This window comes from Lactuca saligna, chromosome 1 (genome assembly GCF_052625555.1).
Source record: "Lactuca saligna cultivar CGN05327 chromosome 1, ASM5262555v1, whole genome shotgun sequence".
Taxonomy (NCBI): domain Eukaryota; kingdom Viridiplantae; phylum Streptophyta; class Magnoliopsida; order Asterales; family Asteraceae; genus Lactuca; species Lactuca saligna.
The window spans coordinates 2,045,296-2,067,594 of record NC_136417.1 but is presented as its reverse complement, the minus strand read 5'-3'; the positions used below and the strand labels follow the sequence as shown (position 1 = coordinate 2,067,594).

The following is a 22,299-nucleotide window of genomic DNA, read 5'->3' as shown; positions in this document are numbered from 1 at the left end:
GTGTAAAAACAGGATCCTTGAGAAACAATCCAACCTTCGATAAAGACTGTTCTTGGCACTTGTTAATTGTCATTGCAAAACATACGGCCAATGGGAATTGTCTTCTTTGGAATTTGAACGGGATCTTGTTTTCAGTAGGAATTAAAGACATTCTTGGAATAAAAGTCTGCTTTCCAATATTACTTCCAGATATGATAACTTCCTCGATAACACGTTTGCCCAAAGTTTTGACCTGTAGTCTAGTGTCATTGCATAAGCTATTTTTCTGATCAATGTTTCTCAATAACATAACTGGATCATCGACTTTTAAAATGAGATTATGGTTTGGCATACCTGACATTTTAAGACCATTTAAAACATCAGGTGAGTATAATAAGCCAAGCATGGGGTAATATAGTAATTATTCAAGTATGTATTATGGTTATGTGTTGGGACCCAATTATTAATTGGGTGTTATTTTGGTGTTGACAGTTTGGGAATCTGTCAACCAATAGTTGGGGCTCAGCCTGCGGGACTTCAGCGGTGTGGGATTGTGTCTTCGGGACTTCAACAGTTCCAGGTGAGTCTCCTCACCATACCAATGGGTCTAAGGCACCAAGGTCGGCCCATTTTATGATACGTGGTACACCAGTTGTAGCGATATGTGGTATGCTAATTGGTTATATGCTATGTGCTATGTTATCTGTTTATGCGATATTTGCATGAAAGACCATGGGGGGAGCACATGGCACTTGGATGTAAGACCATGTGGGGGAGCCCATGGCTTTTCAGGTAAAGACCATGGGGGGAACCCATGGCACATGGATGTAAGACCATGTGGGGGAGCCCATGGCTTTCCTATTAAAGACCATGGGGGAGCCCATGGCACTTAGGTGTAAGACCATGGGGGAGCCCATGGCATCTTGGAGTAAGACCTTGGGGGGAGCCCATGGCATCCGTATATGTTTATATGCATGGCTATGTGATTGATATGTATATGTGTTTGATATAGTTATCTGATTGATATGGTTTATGTAGCTGTTATAACTAATGAGGATTATATGGTTATGTGGATTGTGTGGGGTATGCTCTCGGGAACTCACTAAGCTTCGTGCTTACGGTTTTCAGTCTTGGTTTTAGGTGCTTCGTGTTTATAAGAAAAGAGTCGGCTTGATCGCAACGCATCACACTATGTTTTTCCGCACATGAGATCCTTGGGATTACACTCTGATATTGTTTTATGATAACATGTTTGATTATTTCTACTTTGGTTTTGACATGACATGATATTACAGATGTTTTATTACACTACTGGTTTTATATTAATGTATTTAAAAATGAAATTTTTGGCTTGAAAATTTGGATGTTACACATCGCTTTGGCTCATCGTTTTGGCTCATCGCTTCTTACCATATTTTACCACATATATATTATCGCTAATCATCCATCTCATCTCTCATTGCTCATCATTTATCTCATCTTTAATCTACCCATGTTCTACCCAACACATTTTGTAGATATAAAATACGTATACAGTTTAAATCATTTAAAACATATATAAATTCGTTCATTCAACATAAGCAACAAGTATTCAAGTAATATGCACACATAACACGTATTTTATATAAAATATTTCCTATCTATGTGTAAGATGAAAGTAACTATGCACTCACCTGATAAGGTGGTGACTCGGTACTCGGACAGCACTTCGTTTACTTTAAACAACTCCTTTGACAGAACCTAGTATTATTACCACTAGAGTTTAGTATAATATTCGTCGAGACTAATTAATAGTCTAACTATTATTACTATTATATAAGCGTTAAACAATACTCTTCAACCACTTTGTATAGACATGGGTCAGACATAAAACACCAGAGGGCAGGACCATTTTGGCATATAGCACTTCTGAAATTCAATAACCCTATGCGACCTTTTAAACCAGATTCCCTGTACCGTGACTGGTTAAAAAGATATTATCACGACACTTATATAACTCATAATAATAGCCAAAATATTTATTATAAGGTCTTAATAACGTTACTATAATTAAATAAAAGTTATATTAAAAATAGCGTAGGCGTAGCTCACTTACAGCGGGTTTTTTCTCAAAATCGGGCGCCGCTGGAGCAACGGTCCCGAGCCAAAAGACTCTTATTCTCGGAGCCGTCAGGCACTCCGGGGCTTCCGCCTCATGCTAGGGAGGTTCCCTAGGCTTTTCGGGGGGTTCGGGGCTAGAGAGAAGTTTTAGAGAAAGAGGGAAGTGAGGGGAGGTGTGAGGAATGAAGATGGCTTCACCTCTTATTATAGGAGGCTAGAGGTTCACTTACGTCATGAGTTTTAAGGTGCTCACGTTGTGAGCCAGGCTGGCTACAGCCAGACACAGCCTGGTGCTGACACGCGGCATCGCACATAGGGTGGAAATCAGCTGATTTTCAAAAATTCATAACTTTTGCCTACAAACTCTGTTTTTGAGGTTATTTATATACATATGTAGGTAAAAACAAGATCTACAACTTTCATTTAGACTCCGTCGGCTAATTCTCGACCAATCTTAAATTTAACAGTACGAGGAGATTAGAATGCTAAATGACCGCGAAGAATTCGTAACCCCTTCATACGGACTCCGTTTTCGTCTGTCTTTTTACCGTTGAGTTCCTATTAATGGGATCTTCAACTCTCATTTAGGTCGCATAGGCCAAAAACCTCTGCAACTAGAATTCGAGTTTCGGGTCATGCACTGTTAAGCCAAATCTTAGAAAAATCATGACTTCGTCATACAAAATCATATTTGGGCGTTCTTTTTATGGACGCTCTCAGGTTAACATATTCTACGACTTTCATTTAGATCACTAATGCTAAAAGTCACTCTATCGTAAATTCACTATTTACGTCTTCCCGGTGGCGTGTCGGTTCCGTCGCGAAACTTCGACGGGTCATAACTTCTTCATTATAACTCGTTTTTTGGCGTTCTTTATATGTACGGAACCTTTGAGACATATTCTACAACTTGGTTAAGGATTATTTATTTTCAAAAAGTCATTTTTGACCCCTATTATCTCTAAATTGACTAGCCCGAATCTACGGGCGTTACAGATTGGAAACTTCACACCAAGTTAAAAACATATTCTTTAATCACTTCCCAATATATTTTAAAAAAACTCAAAAGTAAAACCATCAGGTCCCAGGGCTTTTTCACTACCACAATTCCACACCACTTCTTTTATCTCCTCCATAGAAAATTTAGCATCAAGGACCGCTACCCGATCGCCAAATAATATAAAGGAATCCGAAATAATCTGAGGTCGAACCCCTTGAATTTTATCAAACTGATTCTTAAAATGCAACAAGAGTTCTTCCTTTACCACCTTCGGATCCGTCACCCACTCCCCTTCTTTAATAATAACCTTGTTTATGTTTTATCTTCTTTTATGATTAAGAAAAGCATGAAAGAATTTAGAATTTCCATCTCCTTCTATTCCCCACTTGATTTAAGCTTTTTAAGCTAAATCCAGATATTCGACATGTTCGATATGTCTAAGTTTATTAATAAGATGAATCTGGGAATTAAGATTAATCTCCAAATCCCTTCTCTCCTGAATACGCTTCTGAACTTCAAAGATCATCAAAGATAGTTGACTGTTGGTGGCTTCGAATCTAGATCTTCTCCTATTATTCCAAGTTTTCAAATTATTTTTAAGAAGTTTAAGCTTCGTCTTAAAAATAACCATAGCATTAGAAACCCCCTCCACTGGAACTACCCATGAATATCTTACCACCTCATCAAACCCATCTAACCCAAGTCGGGAATGAAATAAACGAAATGGGTATATGATTGTGGTTCGGGATACCCTGCTAAAGAATCGTGGTAAAAAGTCCAGTAAAAACATCAAACATACCCTCCGATACAAGAAACCGGCCAAGTTTGCTAAGCTTGGTTCCCTACCGAGTAAACCAAGTAAAAGCAAACCTCCCAATAAGAACATCACTAAGAGCTTAATCATCAATAAATTGATTAAAACCCCTAGCCTCAGTAGCATTAAAGGTTGATCCAAACCTCTCTGATTCATTCCAAACTGCATTAAAACCCTCTATCAAAATAATCTCTCGATCGGAGCTGCAAATAAGATTAATAAGAGACCGCCACCCTTGCCTTTTCTTTTCTAATTCTTGAGGAAAGTAAACAAAAATAATAATAAGCCTCACACCTTTAGCTCTCCACATCCCATCAAGAACAACAAAGTTCTCATGCACCTGAGTTGAGTCACTACAAAAAAACATCATCATCCCAAATTACAAGAAAACCACCAGAAACACCATTAGTATTCGACACCGCAATTTGAAAGCGGTTATTACCCCACAAAGAATGAACTAACTATAAGTTCATCAGTGACATTTTCATCTCTTGAATAGAAAGAATATAAATATTACGTTTAATACACAACTTACGACACCAACAATGCTTGTCCACGTACCTAGACATTACATGTTAATTGAGATGCAATTCATGAGGAAACAGTAGATGCTTGTGCCTTTGGTTCACACCCTTTTTGATACATATACTATGATGCTTTTTTTCTAATCAAAATTTATAAGTTGACGTGCAACCTTTTCCTAAAAAATGGAGGGAATTTAACTCCCATCATCCATCTAATTAATATATATATATATTGTATTATGGGTCACTGTTCAAGATAAATATAATAAATATGAGTGTTAGTAAAATAAATTTGAATAACAATGTAATCTAGATAATTTCTAGGTTCATTTAAGAAATACTTTCTAAAATATGTATTTAACCCTAGTGTTTGGGATATTAATATAGACTTTGATAATCTAATAAATCAATCTAAATTTCAGAAAAAGTGACAAGGTAATACTAGATGATAATCTTCTACAACAACTAACAAATTTATATAGATAATATGTGGTTAAAATCGGTTATTTTTTGCGGGAAGTTATATTGTTTCCAACATACAAGACCATTGACTTTTGGCAAGAAGTTATTTTTAGCAGGGCCGACGTCAGGGGCACAACACCGAACCCCGTGTTACTAAGTTCACTTTGGCTTATGCGAACATACACTCCACATCTCGAATTGTATTATAGCTAAAGTTGAACTTAGTTTGTCACAAATTAATCTTGATTTTAGGAAATTGCTTGATGACACTAAAATCACCAACATTACTACCTCATTTTAGTTTAATCCCTAATTAACTTAAATATAACGAACATAAAAACCAAACTCATGCATAATTGGAAATATCTTGAAGATTGAATTTTCATATTAGTATTATATACATTTTAAATACTTGAGAATCTAGTGTCCTACGAGGTAAACTCATCAACTCATTTGAGCAATTGAAGATATTATACACATACGTTATACATAAATTTTAATGTTTATACTAACATATTACAAGCCATGTGTCAATTTATGTTTTATAAATTTTAAATTTATCAAGGTTTTCATCTGTAGAATATAATAAGTATACATAAAATAAACGTTTACTGTCATCTATAAATGTAACAAAATACTTTTTATTACCTAAGGTGGGATGCTGTCGGGCGCCGGCGGCTGACTCAAGTGCCCCCCCAAACCGCACGAAATGGTCGCCTATTACACGGCTCACTAACTCTGTCTATAGTGGTGGTACCTATTCTTCGTCGGCGGGGGCGGTCCGGCGATACGTAGATGACTTTTGGCTGATACAACCACTCGATTGTCCACTTCTAATAAACGTAATTGTGCCAATTACAGTTTTGAACTACCGCAGACTTGTTTCATAGTTTTCAATTGAGCGACAGACCCAACACGACTAACAGATAAGCCGACATTAATTAAACTAGGAGTCTAATTTGGGTGGTGGGAGTTGCATGCAATTTACAAAAGTCGCTATGTATTAATTAACTCAATCATAACATATTTGTTTTTAATTATGTTTTTACAATTAAAAAGGTTTGTTTGTTTATTTTAGTTAACACATAGGTTTTATATTTTTATATATTAGTATTGAAAGGATTAATTAATCCATTTTTATACATTCCAAACATTCATTTTTAAAGATGTCTTAAACATGCATGCCAAATAGAATATACAACAATTTCTTAACAAGGTCATATATATAGAATATGCAATACTTTTATTTAAATTTAACATAAACATATCATTAGAATGATACACAAATCCTATAAATGCACCACACTTTGATAATGTGTATTTATCATACTCATATGCTTGTTTATAATCACACTTGTTTAATACAACTCCATAAACTAAGTTTTTCCTAATCTTAGAAACATGTATATAATTCCCAAGATTAAATTGGAGCACTAGTATGTCTCCCATATAGAGTATCGACCCATCTTCTATCATTTCATAATCATTAAACTAACGATGATCTTTACATATACGATTTGTCTCCCCCGAGTCTATCTATCATGCATGATTATCATCATGCTATAATAATGCAGATAAATGTCTTAGGGACCAGAAATCGGATTTATGATTGAACGATGTTAACTACAATACTGAAGGAATGTTAGAAATGATTGATCTCTCTTAACGTGAGCGAGAGGAAGTGTGAAAGAGTTTATTTTGTATGTTTGTTACGGACCAAAAATAAAAATAAAATTAACTCAAAGGGATGTTTAGCGTTACAACTGAAAAAGTTGGAATTAATTCAGAAAAACCATGTAACTACATTCCATTTAACGGTATTAGAGTCGTCCAAACTTTTTATTGGTATTATTTGGTGTTGGCTAGCCCTTTTTTTTAACGGGCTTGCAGCCTTTGCCTTCATTTATTTATTTATTATTTATTATTTTATTTTATTTTTTTTTGGGGGGGGGGGGGGGGGAACTTAAATATAAAGATCATGTTTGTTTTTTAATAGGTATTATTATTATATGTTGTTAATAACTAATAAATTTATTTGATTGAATAAATAAAACTAGTTTAATTAAGTTGAGTTTTAACTATGATGCTTTTTGTCCATGGGTATAAGAAAATCGGGAGGGGTGGAAGTAGCGATAAAATATTAAAATGCAAGCAACTTCAAAACAACTAGGAGGCAATGAGGGCGTGGCCTTGTTAGGTTGCTTTATATGGGTTATATGTCTAACGGGCTAAGTTTTTTTTTTGGACCGGCTTAAATTGGATTGGTTTAATGTGAGACCCGTCCGGTCTTAATGTCTTCATATGATTGAATTGAAAGAGGACCGACACGTTATTAAAACTAAAGATTGAACCCGGACGGCAGGACTTTCGGTAAGAACCAATTAAGGATTAAACGGTCTAGAATCGGTTTAAGACCGGTCTATGCAAAAAAAATAAAAATAAGATAATGTAATTAAGTATTAATTAAGGTTCTCAAATCCACATCTCTTCTTTTTTTGGACATTACTTTATACAATTTTTCCTCTTTATATATCAAATTCTATTTACTTTTTCTAATCTTATTAATAGCTTCTTTTTTCTTTTTTTCTTTTGCAAATCATATTTAATACATCAAATATTTATACAAAATAAAAAAATTCAGTCCACATCCGACATGTTTTGACCCATAATTAAATCTTGTACTCTTTAACCAAGTATCCATTATGCGTGTTTTATACTTTTATCAATTTTGTGTTTTTAAGTAGATCGAATCGAATCAAACGTGATATATCAATATCACACTTTAAAGAATTCTTTGGTCATAGTCTTGTATAAAAGGAAATTAAAAAGTGACAAAACATGGATTATTCCCAATTCCAAAACATACATCACTATCAATTTCTTTTATACATTCATAAACATGTGCGCATGCAAAACATTGTGCACGCATATGCATAAAGAAAACGATGCCAATATCACTAATTTAATTGAAATTGAATAAATATCTAACACAACCACCAATGCTTCAAAATTAACTAAGAATTAAAAAACCCGAAATGTTCATCCCATTCATGTGAAAGACCCAATAATGAAGAGACCCAAAACTAAATCCAAAATCCAGGAACACCTAAATATTTCTTACAATTTGCTCATCAATGATGATGACTATCAATGATAATTACTGCATTAAAGTAAAAGGATAATGACTTTGTGAAGGCAAACAATTTTAGATTTTGTATATATTTACTAGGGTAAATAGCATAAAAGACACTCACTTTATACCAAAATTCTAATTTGACACCAAGTTTTTTTTTTTTTTTTTTTTTTTTTTTTTTTTTTTTGTCTCACATTTGATATTGTGTTTTCCAATTTGTTACAAGTCTGACTACTTGACCGGTTAACCAGGTTACATGTTGACGTGGCATGATGACATCTCAGTGTTAATGACGTAACATGCTAACATGATATGTTGACGTATCAAAAATGAATTTTTTTTCCACAAAAAACACTAAGTTTTCACTTTTTTTTTCGATTTTAACACTAAGTCTAATTTTTTCTTTCAAGTTTAACATTATGTATTTTTTGTTCCAAATTGAATATCATTTATCAAATTTTGTTCAATTTTGACCATTTTCCATTTACAATTGTATAAATATATTTTTTTATTACATTTAAACCGTATAAATATATATTATTCGTTTAAAAGATAGATTTTTATTTAAATACAAGTTTTTTTTTTTTTTTTTTTTTTTTTTTTTTTTTTTTTTTTTTTTTTTTTAACATTCAGTGCATAATGTATAAACATGCATTAGTTATATTATGAGAATCAAAATAACCAAAAGTTTTTATTAAGATGTAAAAATTTCATAAACTGCAAACTTGACATCTAGGTTTTGATCGACTACATGTTTCAAAACCTCCAAACTCATTTTAAAGTTACGTATTTAATATAAATGATTGTTTTTATATAAAAAAAACATTGTATTTATACAAAACTATGGTTTTTAATTGAAAAAAACCATATTTATATGGTTTAAATGTATTAAAAAAATATTTATACGGTTTCAAATAGAAAATTATCAACATTGAACAAAATTGAAAAAATGATGTTCGATTTGGAACAAAAAAACAAAGTGTCAAAATTTAAAGAAAAAAATTAAACTTAGTGTCAAAATCGATAAAAAAAAATGAAAAGTTAGTGAAAAAAAAAATCAAATTTAACACGTCAGCATATCATGTCAAAATGTCACGTCATCAAAACTGACACATCATCATGTCACGTCAGCATTTAATATGGTTAACCGGTCAAGTGGTCAGAATTGTAACAAATTGAAAAACATAGTGTCAAATTTGAGACAAAAAAAACACAATATCAAATTAAAATTTTGGTGTAAAATGAATGTCTTTTATGTTATTTACCCTATTTATTATTAAACTTATTTTTATGTTCTATCATTAAACTTTTTTCAAAATAGTTAAAAAATACAATTATGACCGACTATTGTAGTTACTATGTATATATTGAATCACTAAACTTATGTTTTTGTACATATTTAACCTCTAATTTTTTTGTACAAATTTATTCAATAATAATATAATTTTCAAATATATCTTACCATTAATCTTACATGATTTGATCAAAATATAATATTTCAAATATATATATATATATATATATATATATATATATATATAACTTTTTCAAAGAATAAATATATTTTTACATGTAAATAACATATTTTACAAATAAATATGTATTTTTTGCATATAAATACATATTTGCATATTTTTATTTAAAACTTTAGATATAAATACATACTCCCTCCGTCTTAAAATTATTGTCCATAGTAAAAAAAACACATAAATTAAAGAAACATTAATTACTAACTTTATACAATAAAATAATAATTTTGTTCTTTGCATTTAATGTTTCATTAAATGTTTAGTTTGTTAAGTAATAATAAGGAATATTTTGATAAAAATTTAATTTATTTTTAGAAGTAGGTTATTATCATGGCACAAACCAAAAAGAAAAAAATACACTATAATTTTGGAATGGAATGAATATTATTTTTTAAGGAGAGAAAGAAAGAAATAAGAAGAAATGGACCTTTAACATATTTACCCTTCAAAAAAAAATGAGATGATTTTTTTTAATGATTTGAAAGGAAAGAGAATATTTATTTTCTTTTCTTTCATTTTTCTCCACCTTTCCTTTCCTTTCTTTTTTCATTTTCTTTTCTTTCGTTTCATTAAGTTTCCCTCAGTTTTAAACTCGAAGTCAAAGTGTTTGTTAATCTTCAACATATTGAAGTCAAAGTGTTAATCTTCAACATATTTTTTTGGCCATAAGCCTTTTGGAATACACATAAGGAAAATATTATTATAAATAAAAGGGATAATTATATAAAAAACCATTAAGTTTGGTAAAAATACACAGATTTATCATTTTGCTGATTTTTTTTTTTTTCTATTTTACTAATTTTGCAGATTACCCGGTAAAATCAAATGTAAAATCGAACATTTATGCTAAATTTAAGAGCTTTAATGAATCATAAAACCAACCAAATATAAGGACTTTTATGAACAAAAAAAAAAAAATGACAAAAGATTGATAAGGCTTTAAAAAATCAGAAACAAACAAAAGAATAAATTTGAAATTTTTTTTTGCAAACATCCGTTTTCAGTAAACCTAAAATCATCAAAAGAATAAATCCGAATGATTTTGGCATTTTGCCAAACTTAAAGGTTTTTATTTAAAGGTTTTTATGTTATTATCTCATAAATAAAAACCTAATAATATTAATATTTTCGATAAAACCAACTACCATGCATGTTATCATTAAACACAATTTGTCCATTAGAAAAAACCGCCATTAATCGATGATTACCCTTTGAACTTGAACCAGAGCCAGAGAAGTGAAAGGGAGACTTTGAAGTGAGTTTTGGGTCCCATCTGAGTCATCAACCAGGCATGCAAGCTTCCCATTTCATGAGTCCCACGTCTCTTTAATTCAAAGAATCAAAAGTGACTTTCTTGCTTTTCTCATCCACACACACCAGTCCTTTTCACATGTTAAACTTGTACCACATGCATTCAATGTGGTACCATATGCCCTAAAACTTGTACTTAAATCATCTAGCCTTTTTCTTTATAGCCTCTATAAAATATCGTCTCTCAACAATGATCCAAGAAATTACTTGCATTAAAAGTTGTACAATAATATAATACAATAAGAAAATTCTTACTCTAGGCTTCAAGTTTTGTACCTCATTCCTTCGTTAAATCAAAGTTGTACATTACTACAAACTTGGCCATATTCGATCATAAATCATACAATAAAGTCTTTAAAATTTGTACCCCATGCAGTAAAAATTGTACTTGACTATCAGATTCGGTTTTTCTTTAACCTTTTTATAGACCCATGGAGAATCATTACCAACAATCCTATAGATAATAATACTTGAGAACGCCTTGATGGATGAGTATCAATTCAAACCTGCTTTCAATTTTCTCATTCCAACCCCACAACCAGTCAAATCCCAAGCACCAAATTTACCAAATTACCCCTTCTTTCACACAATCTCAGAAAAAGCTATACACATCTCGCTTTTCTTTTTAAGCAAAAATCAATGACAATGATTTTGCAACGACTGAATTGTGTACTTCACGGGGTAAAAGATGTACACTCACAGGAAGCAAGAGATTTTACATAAAGCCTAAATCTTTTTTTACCATCAACCATCATCATCATCATCATCAGGATTTCAGGAAACCAAAACTTATCTTCACAAAAGATTTCAAATTCCATTCCATTCCGACTGCAATTTTCCCTCGTCTTATTCTCTTTTTTACACTCAAAACACACCAGTAGACACAATCTTGAATAAAGTAAAGTTTTTTTTTTTTTAATCCCCAACCAAAGCTAGCTTAGCTAGATCAACGTACAACTCTTAATGCACGATGCATTTAGAGAGAATCAAGCCCCAAGGCTTTAGCTTTCACCTTCAAAATTCTCAAGTAATTAATGGCCTCATCAAGAATTACCATGGCATCCTTCCCATTCCTCCCACCACCAGGAATCAGATTCTGAAGAACACTTATAGTCTCCCTCACTTTCTCTTTTCTTAACCTCTTACCCCCTGATTCCGCATCCGCCGCCCCATTTCCGCCATTATTCCCGCAGCTACTGAGCTCAGCCTCACCGGAGCAATTAACACCGGAGCTTGCTGTGTCCTCAAGGGAAACCGCATCATACTCTCCGGAATCCAGTTTCCGGCGTTTCCTACAATCAATCGAACTTGCTACTTCCTCGAGCCATTCATGGCTACCGAACCCCATCACCGGGGAATGCCCGGTACTCTGTTCATCCTCGTCTTCGGAATCATCGATTCCGTCGTCATCAGAGTATAGCAATGCCTTGAGCTCTTCTGTATCCTCATGAAACGAATCCGAAGAACGGGTATCCTTGTGTTTTTCCATAACCGAATCCTCATTTTTCATTTCAAAGGTGAATTGTGGTTCCGGGAGGTGGTACGGAATCGGAATCGAGCTGTAAATCAGTGTGGTCCGATCATTCGATTGATCAAACACTAGAAACTTCTTCTGTACAGGTTCAGGAAGTTGTTCCGGTTTGCCGGCCGGAATTGCGAATTCCGGGGGGTTCCCGTAAGGTGAAAGCATGTTCCCCAAAGACGGAATGTTAAGCCGGTGCCGGAAACCGGGATCACTCGACAAATTTGGATTGATTTGTTGGCTTTGAAACCAGGATTCAAAACCCTTCTCCATTTAACCAAAGTTTGTCACCTACAACATGTTATGATAACAATAAGCATATGAATATGATATGTAAAAAGAATATTAAATTTTTAGATCAAGAAACTTACCAGGAGATGAACAGTGTCACGTACGTATATAAAGATTTCTGAAAAACTTTAATAACGATGAAATAAAAAAATGCCAGCTTGATCACGAAGCGGAAAAACAGAACTACGTTACAGGTTTAAGCAAATGTCGGAAATACTCAGCCTGGAAAACAACATACACAACAATACAATGATTAGATTCACGTGTTAAAAATTTTACGACTTACCTTCTTTTTATTTGAAAATTGAAACACGCTAGGATGCTTTAGTACACAAATCAATTGAAATAATTTGCTTTTTTTTTTTTTTCGTTCTTTTTGCATTTAGCGTTGGTAAGAAATTATATAAATTCTTGAAACAATATATAATCATAACAAACCTGACAATCTTGGAGAGGTTGAAAGCATGCAATAACTTTAACAATTATGGTGGCACTCCCATCAATTCCATTTTCGTGTTTCAACGCCCGGAATCTTGTTTGGCCGGCAGATTGACACACCATAACTACTTGCAAACCTTTGTATGAATTTACCCCCACAAAAGATCTCAACAACGATGACCCAAACAAAAAAACACCAAAAAGATTCAATCTTGATCCAGATTAAAGAACGGGATCGGGTTTGGTTCAGCTAATCCAACGGCAGTAGCAGGGGATGACGACAAAAAGATTAGTTCCCATGGAGAAATTTAACGATTTTTAAAGGGAGGTGTTAATGCTAATTACTGATTTGATGGGGATTCCAAGGTTTAAATACTACAGAATCACGCGACAGTAGAGATTGAGGGAGATGACTTTACGATAAACGTCTACAGATAAGCTACACCACCGCATGCTGTGTTTGACCTCTTAGCTTCTTTGAATATTCGAGAACAGAAAATCGACTGTAAAGAAACATAACAAGAAGACATAGTAGAAGTGAATAAGTAATTATGATTAGGATCCCGACGAAGAAACAAGTAAGAAATATGTAAAATTGCATATGTAGCTTTAATCAAATTTCTTAACCGATTCAAATCAACATCTAAAGTTACTGGCTTCAGCCAGTAACTTTACCCGTTTGTTTTCAGCGTGTTTCAAGGCCTTTTTAAATAATTTCATGTAAAACAACAAAGTTACACTAAAAGAAACTTGTTGAAGACTAAAAAAAATGCATACAAAGATTTATTCCCTTTGAAGAATTGATAGCATATAAACTGCATATTTCATACTAAATATAGCAATGATCAGAGATCAATTACAAGAAATAATAAGCTTGGATTTAAAACATGTATGGTTCTAGTAGTAATGAAACGCGGTTAATTCCAAAAATACAGCGATCCTGACTTTTAAAAACCGAAAATGGATAGAAAAAGTTCCCAGAAATTAAAACCCAGATCCCAAATTGGTTTATCTTGGAAACCCAGAAACCAAACAAACTGGATGAAAGTAAAGCAAAACGATGAATTTCACCAGAAAATCAGGAAAATGAGAGTGAAATTTATACAAGTCTCAAAACATAATTAGCGAATTGATTGCTCTTCAAAACCCAATAAACGGAGAAAGCATTACTCTTCAAAACCCACAAAATGATCAGAAGAATAACATAAAGACAAGATGGAGATACATTAGAACTTACATCCCGACCCAATTCTTATATTTCCTAGTCTTCCAGGAGAGAACCGGACCATATAAAAATAAATATGAAACAGAACAAATAATGCTCATCGGAGAACAGAAAGTGAGAGAGAACTTTTGGCTGAAATCAGAAACCTACTATCGATTAATCTTCAAAATCGAGAAGCCAAAGAGAGAATTGAGAAACATTGAAGAAAAAAACAGAATGAACGTTCATCAGAAAACAGATCATTAGAGAGAAAACCTATTTCCCAAATCGATTGATCTCCACAACCCAATAGAGAATCAACAAACAGTAAAAACAAAAAACCGGGAGAGAGAAATTTACCTGACAACAATCTTGAAAATCCAATACAAATCCCAAACACGATAATTTGCAAACCCCAGTAACAAAATCTACTGAAAAAGGAAGATCCGGGCAGGAATAGATGTGAAGAGAGTGATGGATAGGGTAAGGTGTGTGTGAGAGAGAGAGTAGTAAAAAGTTATATAGACATCAATGTCCTTGACCCCCGCGCGTGCAGGGAGGAGAAGAAGTCTCTGTTGTATTTCGGTACGTGCGATTCGCACGCTTCAGTGCGGGTGCATTTATTACTCTATAATCATGTACGGGTGTTTCATAATTTTGACCCCGGTTTTGGGTTGGAAGTGGGTCCATACGGTTTTTAACCTTTATGCAAAAACGAAAACGATGAATAGGAGAAAACTAGATATCTTTTATCTCCGATAGGAGTTCAATATCTGGTTAAACTCAAAATCTTGTTGTAGAAAAATGATTAAGATTTAATGGAATGGGAAGTTCAATTCAAAATCTTGTTGTAGAAAAATGATTAAGATTCAATGGAATGGGAAGTTCAATGGCCTTTCAACTTTATATTCTTTCTTCTCTCACATATATATATATATATATATATATATATATATATATATATATATATAATTTTTTATTTTTTATTTTAAATTAATGTTAATTTTAATTGTAGTTTTTAATTTTTAATTTCATGCTAATTAATTTTTTTTAAAATAACAATAAATAAAAAGAAAATGATAAATGATGTGACAATCCATTAAATTGTATAGAGTTTAATGGGTAAGTTGTATAGTAAGTGGAACGTATATGTGTCAATCCATTAAACTCATATGAGTTCAATGCATTGGAGATGGTCTTAGATCAACGGCTTATTTGATAAAAATAGTAAGTGGAAGTTGGGAGCGGATAGCTGAAAGTACAGGTGGTTGATAGCTACATAAAGTAATTTTTATATATGAAGCGTTTTATTTAAATTACAAACTAAATGTTTGTAATTCCAAACAAAATTTTTTGTTTAAACTTGAGTATTTTTGTAACATCCCAAAAATACATATAATTTTTTTGTTTTTAAAATTCATTCAAGCATACGATACTCATATCATATCAATCAAAAGTGTATCATAGCAACATATCATCAAAGTACAAATTCCTAAAATCTCAAAATACAGAAATCAATGAGGTGATGTGGTGTGATCAGGTCGGGCCCTTCCACTTCGAATTGGAGGTACTTGGAACATAAACTGAAAATTATAAACACAAAACTTAGTGGGTTCCCCCAAAATACCATATACCATACAAACATACAGCCAAGCATATTTGGGTGCTTACAATCCCCCTCGATTTATTTTAACTGGATACAGTCAAGCATATATGGGTGTTTGCAATCCCCTTCAGTCTATTTCAACTGGATACAATCAAGCATATATGGGTGCTTGTAATCCCCTTTTGTCTATTTCAACTGAATAACAGGTCTATTTCACCCTACCACTACCACATAATGTCATAACAAAAAGGATCACAAATTTATCAAGCAAATTCATGCATAACTGAGAGTTGTCATGAAGACAATCATTATACAAAAACATAAATCGGTGGGTCGGCATTGATGCCTTCGACCCACGGATACAGTGAAAAAGACTCACCTCAGACTGAAGGTATCAAATCACACTCAACAGCTGACTCCCGAAATCCTCTCCCTAAGGCACAAGTATAAAACCTTAATTAGAAATTAGGTCAATAGTCTAACCCGAGAGTCCAAACCCTAATTCTTGACTTAAGGCAAAAGATTTTCTTCACCCTTGCCTCATTAGGCCTCCCATACCAAGGTTCAAATCCTCACTAATCCAAAAAGCCTTTACAATCCCAAATATAAGGCCTTTAAGGCCCAATATGGCCCAAGAGCACCTAATATGACCTAAAGCCCAAAAATGTCCTCCTACAACAGGTGGGCATGAGGCCCAAACCTAAACAAGTCAAAAGCCCAACAAGACTCGAGCCCAAAAATCTCATAAGCTTACAAACTATATACGCACGGCGTACATGGCTCATACGCTTGACATACGCTGATGATCCGGAATTGGGGCATTGGCCCAGTACGCACAACGTACTCTAAAGTACGCCCGACGTACTGGTCAGTCAGCCTATTTTTACTCTAATATCTTAATCCAGTAAGCTTTAACGTCCAAAACTTATATCGAAGCTCATTAAAGTGTGTTAAGCCATAAAGTTGCAAACTTTATGCTCGTGCATGCCTTATTGGGACTCAAACCATGAATTAAGCCATCTATCTCTCTTAGGTTGTAATAAACTCATACATGGTTGAGTCTTAACCTTCAAGATACAATTTGTATGACTTCAAGCACCCCTAAGAGTCCAAAAGGATAACTCAAATGGTCTGGAGTAGCACATACTCCAAAAGATAAAGTTAAGGGACCATAAGAGGTTAAGTTTTTCCCTAAACCTATATCTAAGCTTGGAATGAACAAGTTTCAGACTTTATACCACCAATGAACTAGAAATGATGAAAAAACTCTGGATATACAAGCTTCTTCTTCTCCTTTGCTTCTCCTCAAGCTTCCTTCATCTTCAAAACCACAAGAGAACACCCAAAAACTCCCTGTAAGCTCAAAAATATACTCAAGACGAATAGGGTTTCGAAATTAGCACCAAAAGTCAATGGGGGATGAAAGGGTAATGTAATTGAAGGACTCAATCATCTTAAATAGGGTGTAAACTGTAACACCCATAAAAATCAAGCCACTTTAAAACTTTTTTTCCAAACATTCAAAAGCCATTAGTTATTACAAAATGTTTTCAAATAATTTAATATCAGAGTCTCCCAAAAACATAGTCATAAAATGTGAGGAACTGTACGATCACGCCTTTGCCTCTCCGCAATTATCTGAGGTACCTGAAAATCAAAACTGAAACTGCAAGCCCAAAGCTTAGTGAGTTCCCCAAAAATATCAATACATAACAATAATACACATAATAACAACATGTAATAGGTCCAAAACTCTACATACTATATTACCTCCTGAGCCCACAGTGTGAGTCTGGCTTGCCTTCTAGGCCCATAGCTCACATCTGGCTTGCCTTCTGTCACATCCCCAAACCAGAACGGCAGAATCGTTCGAGGGCGGATGACTTCATGTAGCATCGAAATAGTTGAATACATAGTAAAGAAAGTAACACAACCATCATATATATAATTTGAAAGTTTACATTGTAGAAAAGTACTTGTTTCAAAAGAAATTACTATATGATGTCAAAATGAAATTAAACTAACGTCGCAGCGTCCCTTATTCAAAAGCTGTAGTTTACTTGTATTACTAAATCCCTGAGAAATACAAGTGGTTTTGAAAGAGTAGGTCAGTATTTAAGTTGGTGAGTTCATAAGTATTTAGTGACAATGTTTGTATGAAATAGAATGAAAATGGTTTGTACATGTTTAAATGTTCCTAGAAAATCCCATATTTTCTACTATAGTAGATGGTAGTTTAATTGTTCCAAAACTGTAATGCAATAGTGCTTTTCATGCCTAAAATAGTAGGTTTATGTATAAATCGTTAAAGCATTTGAAAAACCCCGTAAATCAATGTGTTTTTAATACTCCATGTGAGTCTTATAACCATACTATTTGACCAGTATGCCTATAACAACATTCTTCAGGCGTTGAAAAGTTATGACGTTTGTCACCCCCAAGCCTGCCGGCCTAGCTGTAGCTAACAACTTAGGTGTGGGATTATCAATCCCGTATAGATCTATACACAAGTATCACGCTCCCCCTACAAGGTATTTTGGTATATAACACAGGACTTAAAATGAATACTTGAAAGTACGTGAAATGTCTCACAAAACTTAGTATAAAACAGATTTACGTACGAAATGTCCATTTGTTCTTGTATATGAAAATATCTCTTGGATATAGTGTTTCTAGTATGTAAATGTTCATGATTTTCTCGTAAACTATACGTGTTATAGTTTTTCAAAGTGTGTGCTTCGTTCGTATAGTAAATCCTAGTGTAATGCTTACTTGTTATGTAAAGTATAACTGTAACACCGTAAATTTCAAGACAAATTTTTTTTCAAATTTTATAAAAACATAATTCACTTAATATTCATAAAACAACCATGTTTGAAATTCAATTCAAGTAATACAAAAATCCCAAGATCTCAAAATCATAAATCCCATGTGTGTGTACAGATCAAGTCGGCGCCTTCCCGCGGTCGTCACTAGTACCTGAAACAATAACACCAAACATTGTAAGCACAAATCTTAGTGAGTTCCCCAAAATACCACATATAACACATATTAGCCACTCGAGGCTATAACTCTGTGGGTCCGTGCACCCAAACCCTGTGAACCCTCAGGTTCTAACTCTGTAAACATGCACAACATAGATTACAAAGAATAATGCAGCACAACACATAACACAAATATAGCATACAAGCACTGTATCACATAACTCTAGTTACCTACTCAAGGTATGTATAGTGAGAAGACTCACCTCGCGTATCTCGGTAACTCGCAAGTCCCTGAGATCACTCGTGCTCGATCTCCATATCTATAGTCCTCCTATAACACAATACATCTCTAAATAACACTTCACAACTAAGGTTGACTATCCCTTAACAAGTCAACATAGGTCAACACTGGTCAATGGTCAACGGTCAACTTTGACCGGACTCGGCGAGTGCACTATAGCGACTCGGCGAGTCTATGCGCATACACTGATTTCCCTGGGATCCTCACTTGACACGACGAGTATTCTCCTAGCTCGACGAGTTCCACCTGGCATGAGTTGTGGGGGCCTCCACGACTCAACTCGCCGAGTCTCAAGAACAACTCGGCAAGTCCCAGCTTGACTCAGTCCACCTGTCAACCCACTCTGACTCTCCCTGACTCACTAAGTCAATCCCTTAACTCGGCAAGACCACTCGCTGAGTGGTGTTGGGCAATCTTCATGCTACTCGCCGATTCTGTTCTTCGGACTCGGCGAGTCCATGCCATGCAACAACTCAAACTCGCTCCTGAGGTCAGATCTGTTCCATACATTCATAGATCTGGCCTCCCCAAGCATGATAATCACGTAAAGTCCAAATCTTAGGGCTCAAACAACAACTATTTGCTCATAAATGATGTTTTAGCCCCATATCTGATAACTCTAGGCCAATACTCTCATGAACACTCATAAAGCTTAAGGAATACAACTCTTTTGGACCTCTATGGATCTCATCTCAAGCCTTATCATGAATAGGGACGAAATGGACATCAAATCTAACCAACAAAGGGGTCAAGAAACCCTAAACCCCCATGTTCATCATAAAAACGAAAAAGGAAACCAAGATATACCTCCAAGATGATGCTCTGAGCTCCAAAAAACACAGAATGTCCACTTCCCTTGCCTTCTCTTAGCTAGAATCTCCTTTTCCTTGCCAAACCAAGCTCCAAAGGTCAATAGTGGCCTCTTTTCTCTCCCAAAATGCTCAAATCTCTTTAGGGTTTCTCTTTAGGGGTTGGTGGCCGCAAATGATGGCCATAAGCCCCTTTAAATAGGTCTCAAACCCTGGGAACTACGGTTTCATTACACAGCATGGACTCGCCGAGTCCACTCTTGGACTCGCCGAGTCTAGACGCGAACCCGCCGAGTCCACTCACAATTTTCCAAAAATACACTAATAATAAATACCTGAAAATTCCGGGTTGTTACAATAACATTTAAAGTGACATAAATGATCACATATACTTAAAGTATAAATAAACTGTTTGATTTATATATATATATATATATATATATATATATATATATATATATATAAACATGTTTTATTTCCAAAAGACAATATGTTATCGAGAATATATATTGCATACGAAAGTTCCTATGTAGTAGTTATGAATCACATATGATTTACTTGATAAAAAGAGTATATAGTGAAACTTTATGTTACACACGATAATAACCGTGTGTTGACTTGTATTCCACCCCCCCCCCTTGAAGTGTATAAAAAGCATTGATAAAACATTTGAAAGTGTAGTTTATAGGGGTATGAACTCACTTGATAGATTGGAGAAAGCGAGATGAAAATCGAGCAAAACTTCGACTTGGAAAAGTTGATTTTTCTCAGGATTCTCGGGAATCTCAGGAGTCTCGGGAGTGTAGAACCTTCCTTCGGAACTTGAGTGTGAAAACCGGGGCTTTGGGAGGGCTTCGGGAGCTTAACCGCAGAGTTTCGACACGAGAGATGGAAGAATGGAGCACCTAAGCCCGATACCCCAATAGTTCTATTTATAGGGGCAAAATTTTGGGTGCCACATCGTGGCAAAGGATGGCCACGTCGTGGGGAGCAAAATCCTATCCTCTTCCACAATCCTATCCTCTTCCATTTGACAAGACGCCTTCAGTCATGTTGCCACGTCTCGGCCAACTGTGCCATGTCGTGGCAAGCCTGACAGCCTCGGATTTCGGGTCTCGAACTTGTAAAATCTGTAACCTTCACGTACGAGCTCCGGTTTCTACGTTCTTTATATGCACACGTAGGTGTGAATATACTCTACAACTCTCGTTTAGACTTCGTTGGCTAATTTTGACTTTATTTTTAATTATTTATTTTTAACCGGCCGGACCTGGAAAAGTCCGTTTAAATTCCATAACTCCTTCATCCGATGACCATATTTGTCAGACTTTTTACCGTTGCGCTACTTTGGTTGAGACCTTCGATTCTTATTTAGGTTGTTGCGGTCAAAAGTCTCTCGATCTCTATTTCGAGTTTTTAGTTGTCTACTACTATATCCGGATCTTGGAAAAATCATAACTTCCTCATACGAAGTCAGATTTGGACGTTATTTTTACCTACGCTCACGGTTTAATGATATCTACAACTTTCATTTAAATACTTAAAGCTAATAACTATTGTATTGAAACTTTGCGTTTTTCATTAATCGGTGTTGCCGATTTTGTCGAAAATCTTAGAATGGTCATAACTTCTTCGTTATAACTCGGATTTTTGTGTTCTTAGTATTTCTGTAAACCTTGACACAATATCTAGCATAGTATGTAACCCAATAGAGACTTTTGTACATTTTATTTTCGAAGTTAATTTCATTAATTCAAAAGTGCTTACAATACTTGACTTTTTAGGTCATTACATAGAGTTGAAATGTCGGGTTGTCACACCTTCTAGCCCACATCATAAGCTTATTTTGCTCTCGATCCCACAACTTATGATTGGCTTTCCCTCTGCAGTCCTAAGACTGAAATATAACTGATCATCCCTCAGTGCGAGTCTGGTATGCTCCCCTGGCCCTCAGCTCGCAACTGGAATGCTCTGATACCCTTAAGCCCTCAATACGAGTCTAATATACCACTCGTTCCTCAGCTCGTATCTGTTATGATAATGAGCCCTCAATATGAGTATGGTATGCATTCCCGACCCTCAACTCATATCTAGCATACTCCGGGGTTTGTTGGTCACCGCACGAAGCAGTGCAACTGTAACGACCCAATTTTCAAAGTAAAATTTTCATTTTTAGAATAAGCAACCATGATGTCATACATTAATAAATCTAGTTGTAATTGTTTCCAAAACATAAGTCAAATGCAACTTTTATTCTAAACATCAAAGTGTCCCAAAAAGTCTGCGAGAGAG

The 22,299-nt window shown here is 34.6% G+C and overlaps 1 protein-coding gene across 1 annotated transcript; it reads right to left on the bottom strand.

Moving 5' to 3' along the window:
* Positions 1–11,043: 11,043 nt before the first annotated feature.
* Positions 11,044–14,859, bottom strand: LOC145014463 (transcription factor SAC51-like). Its single transcript, XM_078973178.1, has 4 exons — positions 14,668–14,859; positions 13,104–13,606; positions 12,746–12,887; positions 11,044–12,665 (listed from the first exon to the last, which is right to left on the bottom strand). Exon 4 carries the CDS (start codon positions 12,645–12,647, stop codon positions 11,829–11,831), a length of 819 nt encoding a protein of 272 aa, XP_078829304.1. The 5' UTR covers positions 12,648–12,665; positions 12,746–12,887; positions 13,104–13,606; positions 14,668–14,859; the 3' UTR covers positions 11,044–11,828.
* Between the last annotated feature and the right edge of the window lie 7,440 nt (positions 14,860–22,299).